The sequence below is a fragment of the Pelecanus crispus genome, chromosome 1 (genome assembly GCF_030463565.1).
Source record: "Pelecanus crispus isolate bPelCri1 chromosome 1, bPelCri1.pri, whole genome shotgun sequence".
Lineage (NCBI taxonomy): Eukaryota > Metazoa > Chordata > Aves > Pelecaniformes > Pelecanidae > Pelecanus > Pelecanus crispus.
In genome coordinates, this window is record NC_134643.1 from 32,898,940 (window position 1) to 32,913,732 (window position 14,793).

Sequence of the window (14,793 nt, forward strand, 5' to 3'; positions counted from 1 at the left end):
CATTTTATAAAACTATATAAGGAGTTAATTTAAAACGGGTATTAATGCTACCTGGCAATGGATTTTTCTGACTTTCTGCTGCGTTCTCAAGATTTGTCAAACTGTCCCCCAAACACATCAGAATCATGAACAATTCATGGTTCAATTTGAATACATCTTCAAGTCTAATTATGTCAGATACCTTTCCAATTATGTTTCAATTTGTTGGATCAGTTAGTTGTAAAATTTTACTACTTAGAAATCCAGAATCACAGAAGTGAAAGTACTTCAGGACACAAAATATCTAAGATACTTTTATGGATCATTGTCAGTCTTTAGAAGAATTCATTCTGATAACACAGTGGTGATGGAAATACTGAGTCAGGCTTGCACAACACAGAAACTTCCTGTATATGCTACAGAACTGCAGAGAAATATATTTATACAACAAAAGACATTTCTCCAGCTTCCTTATCCACAAAACAAGGGATGGTGGTAAAATATTGGTATGTCTTGCAAACATAGCAAATGTAACAAAACAACAAAAAGCATTCAACACTTATGCAGAAGTACTGTTTTCCTCAGGGTCTCTGTCTACGAGATGAATGCTCCCTGTGATCACCGATTCCTCTTGAGCCGAGGTGTTCTCCAGCTGCTTATTTGTGCAATATGAAATGTGGCCACAAAAATACATGTAAATCCATGGGTTGGTGCAACTATTTAAATTGCCAAGGAGCATGATAATAGTGAATGCTGAACCTACAATGAAATAGATAAAGGCATAACAGAGTAAATAAAGCGTTCGTACAAATAAGTAACATTTTCACAGTCTGCTCCTTCCCAGTGTACCTGCTTATATATGAAAGTTAACCTAATAGCAGGAAATTCCCATATATTCCATGCAATTTGTAATTGTTGAAGGTATGAAGTACACTGTATTGTATGCATTTCAGACTTAAATAGTTCCATATAGCTCTTTTTTGATGTAGCTGCATTAAATTTAAAAGCAATTGCTAACCTGCTATAGAGATATGGATAAATACAGATATAGATATTGATATAAATATATGTACAGTAAGATTCAAATTTACATCGACAGAAAGAATTCTTAAAACAAAGATCAGAAGGGGTTTTTTTTCATCAGACAGAGCTATTCTCTTCTTTTTCTCCTGTGGTTTATATCTTTGAGTTTAGAATAGATGAACTTAAATAATGTCACATACAGAGTCTGCCTTTCACAAAGAGGCAACAGTATAAGTTTGACAAGATTAATCTTGTTTACAACACGGTGTTCTTTGATATCTCTCTCAGGCTTGCTTTTTTTACTTCATAAGCAGCTGTTTCACAACTTTTAATTGTTTCATAGCGTACTACAGAGATTTCATCATTAAGATTTCAATATTCAAAAAAAAAAAGTCAGATGTCTTATAACATCACTGTTCTATCCAGTAAATAAGAAATCTTTATTACTTGGAATAGTTAATTACTCCTTTTCACCTCAAGAACCCAAAATACTGCTGCTATAATATCTAAAACCTCTAAAAGTCTGAACCCTTGCCAGAGCAGATGATACTTTTCCCTCTGCTGTTTATTAATCTTTAAATCATTAATCACTCAAAACATACACACACACACACAAAAATACACACTTATATGATGTTTTGATCACAGAACACATGAAGTTCTCTGCACCTAGTTAAATACAGTAATCAATCCAGGATTTTCTTTTTAATCATACTCAAATGATCACATGTAACTTTTACACAAAAGCAAAGTGCAAATATATAGCAATATAGCAATGTGCTAGCCTGCTATGAAGTTATGAATGAGGACGAAGAGTATCTTACCTTCGGTCACGACACTGGGGAACCACACAGACCACAGCTGTGCAATAAAGAAAGGCGACCAACAGAGAACATAGGCAACAACTGTCACCACTGTCATTTTTACAGTCTTGATCATAGCCTTTGAAATACAGTTCACACTGCTTGCTCGGGATGGCAGGACTTGCTTCTGATTTGTTACTTCATATTCATTCTGTTTTTTCACGTATATATTTCTTTTGATTATTTTGCAAATCTTAACCTGGCACGTGATAAGGATGGCTGAGGGAATGAAGAATATAACTACAAAAATCCAAGTCACATATGCCCTTGGGCCCCATGGCTGAATAAATTCACCCCAACATTCAAAGATACCTGGAGATATTTCAGTCTTAGAAAAGATAAATACCTGTGGTAGGCTAAGAATCAGTGATATAGACCAGCTCGTGCAAATGGGGATGTTCCAGAGAGCTCTCTTCTTTTGGAAAGTGACCATAGGGTAGCAAACTGCTTGATATCTGTCCACTGTCATGACCACTATCATATAAGTAGAGGCAAACATGCCCAGCAATTGTAGATACTTGATAATTCTGCACAAGAAATCTGGCCCTATGAAAACGTCTGTAATATCCCATATGAGTTGAGGCAGCACTTGAAAAAAGGCTACCACTAAGTCAGCGATGCTGAGGTGAAGCATGAATACATACATCCTAGAGAGCTTCTTTCTTCTTCGCCACAGCACCAGTATGAGAATAAAATTGCCCACAGATGCTGTCAGAAATATGACCCCCAGTACAGCAATCTCTACTTGAGCTAATTGCTCATCTCTTTCTGGTCTTCCAACAGGATCTGACTGATTTGTCAGACTCATGAATCTGTGAGGAGAAGGACTCTCGGTCTGATGTGTGTTATCCTGCATAGGAAATGAAAAATTCTTCATCGTGCACAGAAGCTACTTGCAGTAGCTGCTACTTGCGACTCAGGTTGACAGCTGTGAAGTACTGGCTAACAAACAAACCAGCCCGGGTTCAGGTTTCGGTAGATCTTCAAGTAAATCTCCTCCTGCTTGTGCAAACTAAAACAGTGGGACCTGGATCTTGATAAAATTCTGTCTCTTGCTGGCGTGCAAAAAGGCTTTATATAGGCTCCCAGCAGAGCCTTATGTAACTGCAGAGCCCTCCAGTAGGCTGCAGGGACCGCAGCCAATGGCAGACCGAGCCACACAATTGGGGGAAATATATAAATAAAAGGCAAACTTCAGAGGCTCAACGTAATTCAATTACTCACTTCAGTCAAAGCCCGAACTTGTAAATAGCTGTGGCCAAAATCATACTTAAATGATCTTACTCGGGAGAGTTCTTGCACATATTTTTTTACGCAAACCAGAAGTGCATGCTTCGGCTGAAGCGGGGGGAATGTTTATACGTAGATGGAAAGTTGGGCCCCTGAGCTCAGGCGCATCATAACTGCAATTCTCTAGGCTCCTTGGGGCACAACCACATCCTAAATGCAGCAGAGACAAAGAAATGCATTTTTCCATAGCTCTTTTTTTTCCTTTGCTTTTTTTTTTCTTTCTCTTTTTTGGAGTCACCTGATTCGGGGGGGGAAAAAAAAAAAAAAAAAGAAAAAGATTTTAACTGCCCTAAAAATAATCTTTTTATTTCAAGACGGGGTCAAGACTTAGAGTTTTTTTCTCAGCAAAATGAAAAATAACACATGCGAAAAAAATTACTTTCAATGGGACTGTGAGTCTACTGAGAATTTAATAGAAAAATAAGTGAAAATTCAGTGGGAAACCCAACTGAGGAAAAGGTCTCTACAATGAAACAATTTCCAAGGGTCTCTATTCTACTATAGTGCTAAAGACTGGGAGGTCATTTTTCTGTGCCTAATCCTTTTTACTTTTGTGGAGTAAGTTGTATCATGACCAGAAGAATTTCATTGGTTTTCGATCTTCCAGTATGACTTTTGCATATTGTTAGTGGCAGATAAGAAGAGTAATTTTGATTTAATTTTTTTTGCTCCCTCAGTCTGCCCTCTTAATCATAAAAGATGGATTTAATAAAATGAATTAATCTAATATGAAAGATAACACATATTTGTATGCAATCTTGTCAGAAGCCAGAGCACTCATATCCTTTTCGTTACAGTCAGGAGACTGATAACTTGAAGTCTTTCTGAAGACAAAACCGATAAAAGTATGTCCATGGTGCATGTATAGCACATAATACTGCACCTACACTGATTGATCGCTGTGATCATGACTATGTTATAAAACCAGCTGAGGACTCTCACAAACAGACTGCCATGTCTTTGGCACTAAATGTTTTCACGTATCAAAAGATAGGGGAAGGGCACAATTCATAACCAGGATGCTGAGAGAGACTACAATGGTTTATAGAAACAGCGCAATCTCTTTTCTCTCCCTCTTTCCCTCTTCCGTCCCACTATGAGACTGATGTTAATATCTCAAGCAAGGGTAATCTATGAGAACAGACAACAGACAAGCTGAACAACCTCAGGAAACTTTGCCACCGACAGCAGCTATAAGTATCCATAATCCAGATTTGGCTGAATGCTGCTGCAGTTGCCTGAGACTACAACAGCTTTTCTCTATGCCCATGTTGCAAAGCGTATGAATCACAGCAACTTAATCTAATATACCTGATATTTTTTTTCCTAAATGGAAACCTATTTGTAGGAAACTTGGATTCCTGAGGTTGTTTCCTTTTGGTTCCCTCCCCCCACCCCCACCACCCCCCGACACTCCCCCCCGCCCCCAGTTCGGAATCTATCCCAATTAGCGGGAAACAGCATGGCAAGACCATAAGGGATCAAATGGTTTTGCCTTTACCCTCGCCCTCCCTTCACCCAGCAACTTCCAGAATAACTGAACTGGCCACAGACCACGAATCCCTGGCAACTCTGCTGATGGCAAACACTGCACTGCAGAGCAGGCTGGCTGATTTCCAGTTCTGGCTTCAGATGGAGACAAAATTTCAGGTGTGTGCTCCAAAATCATTACTTTGACCATCCTCACTCCATGAGTTAACAAAAAGCCAGGTGGGATCTTTATTCTTCTAGCAGGATACTGGGTAGCCATCTACATCTAGGCAGAGCTAGGACTAAGTGGGTTGAAACAGGAACATGCTGAATAGAGAACTAAGCCCAGCGTCAGACATGGAAGATAAATTTACATTTCGTGATCTGAAAGATGATCAAGGAATTACATGTAAAAAGACCAGAATATGCAAGACAAGTCACTTCTGGGACACTATCTGAAGACTAACCAGAATACAGTACCAGAAGCATATATTTGTATGATTTTCACAATGCATAATATATGGGTAGACATATATTTCAGGCAAATGTGTTTTATCACCTACACCTAGAACAGTTCAACAAGATCCCTGGGAACAGGGAACTCTTCCTAGGTGTACACACGTACACAGCACACACTGTCTGGGCAGCAGATATGCTATAATAGGTGTCAGACCCAGCATTTGGACAGAGGTTAAAGGGCAAGCACACTGTGCAATGAGTAGCCTTTGCCATGTTTTGTACAAGCTGTCCTAGTGATGTAAGACTACTCCATCTTGCATATAATCAGTTCAATATATATTAATAGTTTCATAACTTTATAATTGCGCCCTTTCCATCTTTTTCATCCACGCTAGCAGACATTCAGGATAATGTTATATTGAAATTGAATCCACTCTGGGAATATAACTGTCTGAAAAAAGAAAAACAGGATAACAGATGAAAATGTTTAAGTAGTCTTAGCTGTTCTTTTACTCCAATAGCGTCCTTCTCCTGTTGCCCAGCTTTGCTTCATTCCAAACCATATCTGTCCAAGTTAAATTCTTTTCCTAAATTATTTACTTTCAGTAGTGTGGGAAAGCACATTTTAATTAACTTCTGCTGAATTTCTCAGTGTGGGCTCTCATCTAATGTTTGTTGGTTAGCTAGTAGGGAGGGACTCAGGTCATGGATTAAGACAAATTTAGGTGTCTGCTTAGAATTACAGAATTACACAGCTGCTCAAAGCAGGGACAACACTGAATTCAGGCCAGTTTTTCTTACAGTTTGTCCAGTCAGCTCTTGAAAATCTCCAAAAGCAGAGACCCCACAACCTCCTTGGGTAACCAGTTGCAAACACTTCATTATTTTAATTGTGGAAAAGCTTCCATATATGCCGCTAGACCCTCCCCTGATTCTGACCACTGTCTCTCATTCTTTTGCTGTGACCTCAGTAAGAACCTGGTCTGGACCTCTTGCCAGCCTCCCTGTAGGTACCGGGGGGCACTGTTAGGCCCCCTGAAGCCATCTCTCCTCCAGGCTGAAGAAGGTGTATTGGGAGCCTTGCGGAAGATGTTGTATTTGAGGAGTTAGTGACCTTGAACAGGACATCTGCTCTACTGGGCCTTGTACTTAAAGCCTACGCTGCGTGCTGGTGAATGGTATGACAGAGATGACGTCCCGGCCTGTCAGTAGAAGATATATGACTGTTTGCTACACAAAATAAAAGGCTTCACGGCATGGGAGGGAGGAGGAACCCCTCCACAGACAACATCTGTGCAGCATGCCAGGGGAAGATCCATGTGGTGTCTGTCTGATGCTGCACAAAAGTGGGGTTCCCAGCATCAGAAGGGACCTAAATTTCCTTGCTATCTATATTCCTGGTTTTATCCTATCTTACAAAACCAGCTATTTTACCACACTCTCTATTGTTGCACCCCCCTGGTGCAGAGCACAAGCCCAGCTCACTCAGCCTCCCCCAACAGATTACATCTTCCAGCCCTCTGACCATCTTCACGGCCCCCCTTCCTGTGCAGGGGTTCCACAGCCGGAGGCAGGATTACAGACGTGGTGGAACGAGTGCTGAGGAAAGGGGAATAACCACTTCCCTCTTCCTACAGATTACATGTGAGCTGTGTGTCCCAAATCCATCATATCCAAAGGAAATCAAGGCTTCAGTTCGGTCCCTAAGTGTAGGTACTGAGTACTGTTTCAGTTGCTCTAGGGTGTACTGAGATGGCCCAAGACTCATTTAGCATGGGTTTTACCCTATCGTTGTGTTAGGATTGTGGAATAATTTCACTTTCTAAAATCTTTCCATGTAGTTTCCTCAGTGTATTATTTTTTAAGTATATCTTGGAAGATAAGAGATTGCCTAGTTTGTTGTTATTGTTGCGATTTAAAAAATTCCAACATTATCCAAACAATAAATCCTTCATGCTTCCTCTGGCATTTGATACTTTAAATCTGTGGTACTGTCAAGTAATCCATCTGAATTTACTGAGGCTATATAAGATGTAAATCGGGTAAGGATATTTTCTGTACCTGTAGCTGGGTAATCATTTCAAGTCACTTTGTTGTCCAAGGAGATATTTTCAAAGCTAGGATTTAGGCAAATCTCAGCCACAATTTCTCCTGTGCAACAATACTGACTATACTAGCCTGAGTACCTTAATCATAGAATCACAGAATCATAGAAATATTGGTTGGAAGGGGCATCTTGAGGTCTTCCTCCAGAGCGTAACTGCTTATTGGAGTGGGACTATCACCACCACTACATCAGGTCAGGCACAGCTTTGTCCAGCTGGGTCTTGAAATCCTTCAAGTATGGAAATTCCACCTCTCTGGGCAGCCGGTTCCACTGCTCTTGGTGAAAAATTACTGCGTAATGCTCTTTCAGAACCTCCCACAGTGGCCACTGTCCCCTATTAGATCACCTGCCACCACTGGGAAGAATTTGGTTCCATTGACTCCGTAGCTGCCCTTAAAGTACTTACAGGCTGGTATTAGATTACTCCTTAACCAAATCTTTGCCAGACTAAACAATCTTTGTCTTCCAAAAACTGCATGAATTACAGTGCAGTGCAGATGCTTTTTGCCAAGCCAGGCAAGGAATATATGCTGAAGCAGAAATACGTGCTTTTTAGTGTTAAACACCCCCCACCAACTTCTAAAAAGCAGCAACTGTTTCATCTCATGACAGACATTATTTATTAAATACAATTTGTGAAGATAATAGGTTTGCACTCTTTTACTTCGGAACGCATAAAAAAATTCTAAAAAGTTCCTATTTAAGAAAAGATGAAGTGGAAAATACTGCTGTCTGCTTTTGATTTAAGAAACCCACGTTTGCTTCTTTTCTCTGTGAGATTCTGTAGCTCTGAAGAGCTAGTAGATTATTGCTACTGCACTTGTCAAGTCATGAAAACCAATTAATTAAGAAAAGCAAATTTTTGCATGGTTGGCTACATCTCTAGAGGATTTTAGAGAAATGAAAAATTATTTCCTTAGTGCTGATGTGATTCTATTTCTTTTCAAATATTAAAATGTGAAAACCAACTACCATAGACCTTATAGGGTGGAAAGGACTAGAGTGTGCAGTAAAAGGTTCAGTTATCAAGAAGATGGTAGAAACATTTACTTCTTAATATATTTTTATATAGAACACTTACTTAGTAATATATTGTAGGGTAGATAAAAAGAATTAACATAGTATTGCATTGAAATTGCCCTAGTGATAGAGAATACATTCAAGGAGATGTATTAAGTAATGTAAATACATACCAGTAGCATGAAATGCAATGAGAACACCTTTTGGAAGTAGCATAATGGCTAGCAAATGGATTCTTTCATATAAGAGATTAGTGAAAGTTACACATGAGTACTGTTCAAGGATTTAGCCTGTAGCACAGAGGCATTTATGGCAAGGTAGATTCCTATTTTTCAGTATTAAAATATTGCTTATTTCCAGGATACAGTGGATAAACTACTTCACTGTAAGCCATCTTTACTGGACTAAAATTCTGTACACCTTCTTGCTGCTGTACTGGTACAACCTCCTACAGTTCTGGTTTCGTAACAAAAAAAAAAAAAAATCCCACTGCTAATTCAACAGTTATATTAACATGCAAGGTTCTTTGGACCAGGCTTAATGATTTGCTCCAACCCTATAGTTAGTTAGTTAGAAAGTTACTAGAGAGGGTCTATGGAACTAAACCAGCCTCAAATGCAACAGCTAAAGCCAACGTGCCAACAAAAGAGAGAGAAAAATATATTGCAGACAACATTGCAGACAGCGTACATACAATCATGCAATGTAGGCAGCTACTAATGCTGTTGTCACAACACAAGAAGACACAAAATGATGAATAGTGTCAATAACTCCATTCCTCAGAAAGAGTTAAGCTTTGATTTGGACAAAACCCCTTTTGGGCAGGAAGGAGAACTCTTAGGGAAGCCAAAAGACTATCAGAAAATGTCAGGACAACCCAAAATCTCATCAATTTCCAATCCAGGAGCACTACAAATTACCCTTACCTTTTCAAATTAACATCATAATGAACATGGGACAACATTCTGTCCTGCTAACCCTGTTTATATACCAAATGTGGAATTCAAACACTTCAAAGTGGATCTAGCTATGTTTTGTGTGTGTGTGTGTGTGTGTGTACATGTATATGTGCACGCAAAAGCTGCTCCCCTACACACACGCACGTGCGCACAAGTGCGCACACATGCATGCATGCGACCTGGATGCCTTTCACTTTCTCTGAAACTATGTTCATTTCCCAGACGAATAGGTTAACTGTGTATTTAAAGGAAGGGGAAGTTACTTTAGTAAGGTTAAAAGCTACGTAACAACAAATCTAGTTTTATATCCTTAAAATGTTGGACTGCAACACATCAAACTACTATAATTACTGTTAGGCAATATTTTGGAACCAGAATCTCCTAAATTAAGTGCATCCTTCAGTCGGAATTAGCCACAGGCATTAAAGCCAGAGAAAAAAACAACGGGTATGGGCCCCCTGTGACTCGTAACTAGGCATGTCACAGGTACTCGTCATAAAACAGTACGACTAACTACGTACATTACTACGTGCCTCTTTTTAATCCCTAAAGAGATTATGTCTGAAAGAATAACTTTTTATCCTGTTTCAGTAAAAGCTTTATTATTCACCAGTGCTGACCTCATTCTTTGGGCATGTTTCTGATTTCAGAGACATTACCGACAGCAGCGACTGAGAGTCCCACTCGGCCCAAAGCCTGGAACTGGTTTGCTTAATTCATGTATTTGAATTATGGTGGTAGAATTATCTTCCACAGCTTGTAAATCATTCTCTAAATAACACCTTTTTCCCATTGCTGCTGTAAAATTTTGTGCAACTTGAATAAATAGTGTTTACCTGTACAATACTGACCTTTTACTGGTACTTCTAAAACTTTCATCAGGCTACTTTAAGTTGAGATAGAAATAAATCATTATAAATCAGCTACGTAGGCTTCTGCCAAAAAGTATCTGTTTCATTTGCAGTATTCCAGACAGTCTGGATTCTCTATTAGGACACTAAATGGCCTGCCAGCTCACCTGCCACCAGGGCCATGGAAAACAACTGACAGATAGGGAGCCTCACCAAGGCAGGTCAGAGCAAACAAAAATGGAGAAATAATGTGTAACTTCAGGGGAAGGAACTATGATGGACTATTTCTGTAGAAGAATGACAAAGTACTTTTTCCACAGATGAGAAGTTACAAACAGATTTTTTTAATAAAGGAAAAAATGCTAAGATGGAACCTAGTATAATACCTCATGGTCTGGTGCAAAGGTCAGACATATTTCAATGTTTTAATTAAAAGACAAAATAAATAGCAATGACTCAGTTTCTCTGACAATATTGAATAAGCAATTGCAAACAATGGGGACAGTGAATTAATTCCAGTGGACCTAAAGAGGCTGTGTGTTTTGACCTCCTTCCATTCATGCCAAGAACTTTGGCACTTGCACAATCATACTCTCAACCAGACGCTGCAGTAACAAAATTCATGTCTATCAGTCCCTGAGTGCTGAGTGACACCAGAATGACTATTAAAGTAATCACAGGGGGCTGAAAAGGAATTGTAATATGACCTCTAGCATGAGTCTGGATTTCAAATTCTAAGTAATCAACTGCATTGTTCATAATTACTATATAATTATTTCATTAGTACACTCTTGGTTTTAGCAGCTAGATTTTTAGAATGCACAAAGGCGCTGATCAAGGCCAGAGACCATTAACTGTGAGCTGTGGAGGCCCACGAAATCAAGGCTAGCTGTGTCAAGGTCTTCAGCTACCAATTCCCCAAGCAGAATCCAGAACCCTGATTTAGGGTTCCAAGCTCATTTACATTGTGTGGGGAGCAGGAAACTGCTTGAACTTAGCAAAGCCTCAAAATCAACAGAGGGGGGCTTAGCTCAATCCCAGATCCAGTTTCTAATCTAGAGTCTTAACTCCAAACAAGAGCCAGGTACCTTTACCCATCCAAAATGCATAGCCTGTAACTCTAAAGGCACCTTACAACCATTCCTTCAGGGAACACACTGGGACTTGTCCAGTTCTTTCAACTGGGGTGAGAAAACGGAGGTCCCTGGGCAGGGAGAGGAGGAACAGCAGGAACAGGAGAGAAGAGGAACAGAGAGAAGGTCATTGACAACATCTAGTATAACACTATTCTAAATAGAATATTTGCCCAGGTGATGAAAGAAAATAGGTTCAGTGCTATTTTCAGCCTGAGAAGGTTTAAATACACATTTCTGACTTTCTAAGAGAATTTCATGTTCGCCAATTTACTGGCAAGGCAGAATGGAAAATGCTTTCTCCTCTTGTTGAAACTAGATGACTATGCAGAAAAGAATGGAAGATTCACAGAACTGAGAAGAAACCCTGGAAAAGGGGACATAATGTTGTATCCTTGTGACTAAAGCACTCCCATGGGAAGGGGAATGCAACACTACGGTGCTTGCTGCTATACGTGCATTTTATACCAAAAGCTTTTGCATAATGAGAATAATACAACTACCTGAAAGGAGGTTGTAGTGAGGTGGGGGTTGGTCTCTTCTCCCACATAGTGATAGGATGAGAGGAAATGGGCTCAAGCTGCACCAAGGGAGGTTTAGATTGGGTATTAGGAAAAATTTCTTCACAGAAAGAGTGGTCAGGCATTGGAACAGGCTGCCCAGAGAGATGGTGGAGTCACCATCCCTGGAAGTGTTCAAAAAACAGGTAGATGTGGCATTTTGGGACATGGTTGAGTGGGCATGGTGGTGTTGGGTTGATGGTTGGACTGATGATCTTAGAGATCCTTTCCAACCTTAATGATTCCTAGTTTTACTTTCATTAAAAAATAAGCCAGCCACCAAGCCAGGAAACATGAAATTATTACTCTACCCTTAATTGGTTTAGTGGTGGACTTGGTAGTGTTAGGTTAATGGTTGGACTGGATGATCTTAAAGGTCTTTTCCAACCTAAACGATTCTATGACTCTATGATTCTAATCTGAGCAACCAAGACGAGAAGCTATGGCCATCCTTGTAGACAACTTCCTAACCATGACAGAAAAGCCATTTTTACTTTTGCACTTACCCTTCTGCTCCAGTACACTTACCTTTCTCATTTGGAACAACCCCAACAGGAAAGACATAATAACTTGGGAATAACTTGGGTCTTTCTGATTATAGTTCATAAGGCTGCCCACACTGCCCAACGAGGCACTGAAGATAGCCAGGCTCGCTTGGAGTCTGTGCAGCCACAGTAGCAGCACAGACAGGGAAAGATCAGGTGGGATTTAGTGCAACCTGTTACTCTTCTGATACTGTATATGCACATCACGGCTTAATAGCAATGAAGTCTGTGCTGGTTATCAGTCCCATAAATGCACTAGACATCTATACCTAACAGGCAATGCAAAGCAGGCTTTTGTACAGCAGTCCCGGACTGCCTTGGTAACTAACAGCACCTCGTGCACGCAGAGAGAGCAACCACCTCATCCACCGTGCAGACAGCAGCTCAAATCCTGCAAGCAGTCACATTAGCGTGGTGCTACAGCTAGGTGAACTCACATTTTAAGGTGTGATTCAGTGTGGAGGTACCTGTGGGGACTCTGACCCTCCTGCTACACTTCTTTTGCAAGATGTATCTGGGAGAGGAATGGGGTAACAACTCAAAATATTCACTGGCTGCTAGGTGAACTGACTACGTAATATTTAGTACCACATTTTATAATATACTATGAGAATGAGTTGCCTCCTTAGCAAACTTTTTACTTCCATATTATTTTCTAAGATTCAATGGCAATAAGGAGCAAAGCAGCCCAATTACTTTAGATAACTGATGTAAGAGAAAGATACTAAGCAGTTGCAACATAAGTCATATTGCTTGCTTTTTAGATTTACAGAGGGCAATTTCACAACCATAAGACTACCTGGCACGGAGAGTTTTCTCTGAAAGTTTCTCTTCTATTTGAGGTGTTTATCCCTTTCTAAAGCTTCAAGAATTTTTTAGTTCTTCTTTGACAAGAGCAAAATATTGAAGGGAAGTAACAAGCATAAAGCATAAAGAAGCAACAAGAAAATAATGTAGAAGTGTTCCACTTGATCATTTGCAGTATTTGTGCCAAACGTTGCAGCCAAACAAAAGGCTGAAGGAAGTATCCATGCTATCATAAGCAGGATACTTTGTGTCCAATGGTCTTCATTCTTATTATTTTCAGAATCTGCAGTGAATTCAAGTTGCAAATTAATTTTTCAATATTCTCTCTCTGAAAATAAGGAAATGTTTTCCCATTTTCGTCTGCCATCTAGTGTTAAGAGGCAGAATACCCGTGTTCTGCATTTACAAGCTTAAAATACTTGGGAGCACTACACAGCTTCTGCCTATGTCATGCCACGTTGATGGAAATAGAAAAACAGCATTTTCCCTAAGGCTTAATTGAAGATGTTAGATTTAAGTAATTACCTCAGATACCATTATTAGCAGAATACTACCCTACCAATGTATGTGAATTTGTCATAGTTCTTTCAAATACTTGGGGTATTTTTAATTTGCTTGAGTCTTTTAGGTGACAGTGCTGTGTTTCCAGGATACCATCCATAATCAATACTGCAAGTAAAAAAAAAAAAACCAAAACAACCAACCCTGCCTGTATATAATGAAAAGTTATACACACCTATAATACCAAATATCAAATGTATAGTGAAAGAATATGCAAAAATATTTTCTCAGAATTAATATCTCATCCCTGGAAGTTGTTCTGTTCAGGTTTAATTCATCTAAGATGAAGTCATGGAACAATAAAGAGTAAGATTTAATTTTGTAAGGAGTTCCAGAATTAATTAATTTCAGTGTATTTGTGTCACCTTTTATAGTGAAGGAGACTGTACTAAAATAGAAAACTTTAATATTTCATAGATTGGGAGAAAGAACCCTAGAAAGACAAATTTTGTAATAATTACTTCTGGTAAATACCCAGTTTTTAACAAACTGCCTCATAATGCATTATGGCTTTCTTCCCAAGTATCAGTCCAAGACAAACATACAAACGGGAATGTTAGAAATAAGTAATGACATTTAAAAGTATAGCATACATATAAATGGGAACAGTTAACTCACTTGTAGTATGGACATCACAATACTTTGGCTATAATATGACAAAAATCACGTACACTAGAGAAGAACATTCATTGAATTAGGAAGATTTACCAAAATTTTTGAGCTGTAACTTGATTTATAAAAGTTTGCATCCTACCTACAAAAATATGTATGAACCTGTACATTGAGAAAACGTTTTGAAAGCGTTTGGTTTTTTAATTAAGTTACAGGGATAGCACTCTTTAAAATCAAACTACTTTCAGTGTTGTCCTAAACAGGAACTACCACGTTTTAAGGGACCACTCTGACAGAGCTTGAGTGCTGGGTATACAGCCTAATAGAGATCAGCAAAAAACCCATCAATAATCACAATAAATTCTTGTTTGAGACTTCCCATGGAAAGTACTGAAATGAAAGTATTTTTAAAACAGTTAATGTACATCCGCTTAAAATATATCTGAAAATGTGATAAATGGGATCATTTCCATGCTATGTGAAAACTACTGCAATTGGAGCTAGCCACCCTCTGAATACCACAGGTGGATTCATCTCTCATACAAAAAGTAGGT

At 39.2% G+C, this 14,793-nt stretch overlaps 1 protein-coding gene across 1 annotated transcript; it reads right to left on the reverse strand.

Moving 5' to 3' along the window:
* Window positions 1-538: 538 nt before the first annotated feature.
* LOC104036701 (arg8-vasotocin receptor) lies at window positions 539-2,742 on the reverse strand. The gene is made up of 2 exons (XM_009490386.1): window positions 1,827-2,742; window positions 539-738 (listed from the first exon to the last, which is right to left on the reverse strand). The coding sequence occupies exons 1-2, from the start codon at window positions 2,740-2,742 to the stop codon at window positions 539-541; spliced, it is 1,116 nt and encodes a 371-aa protein (XP_009488661.1).
* Window positions 2,743-14,793: the final 12,051 nt, after the last annotated feature.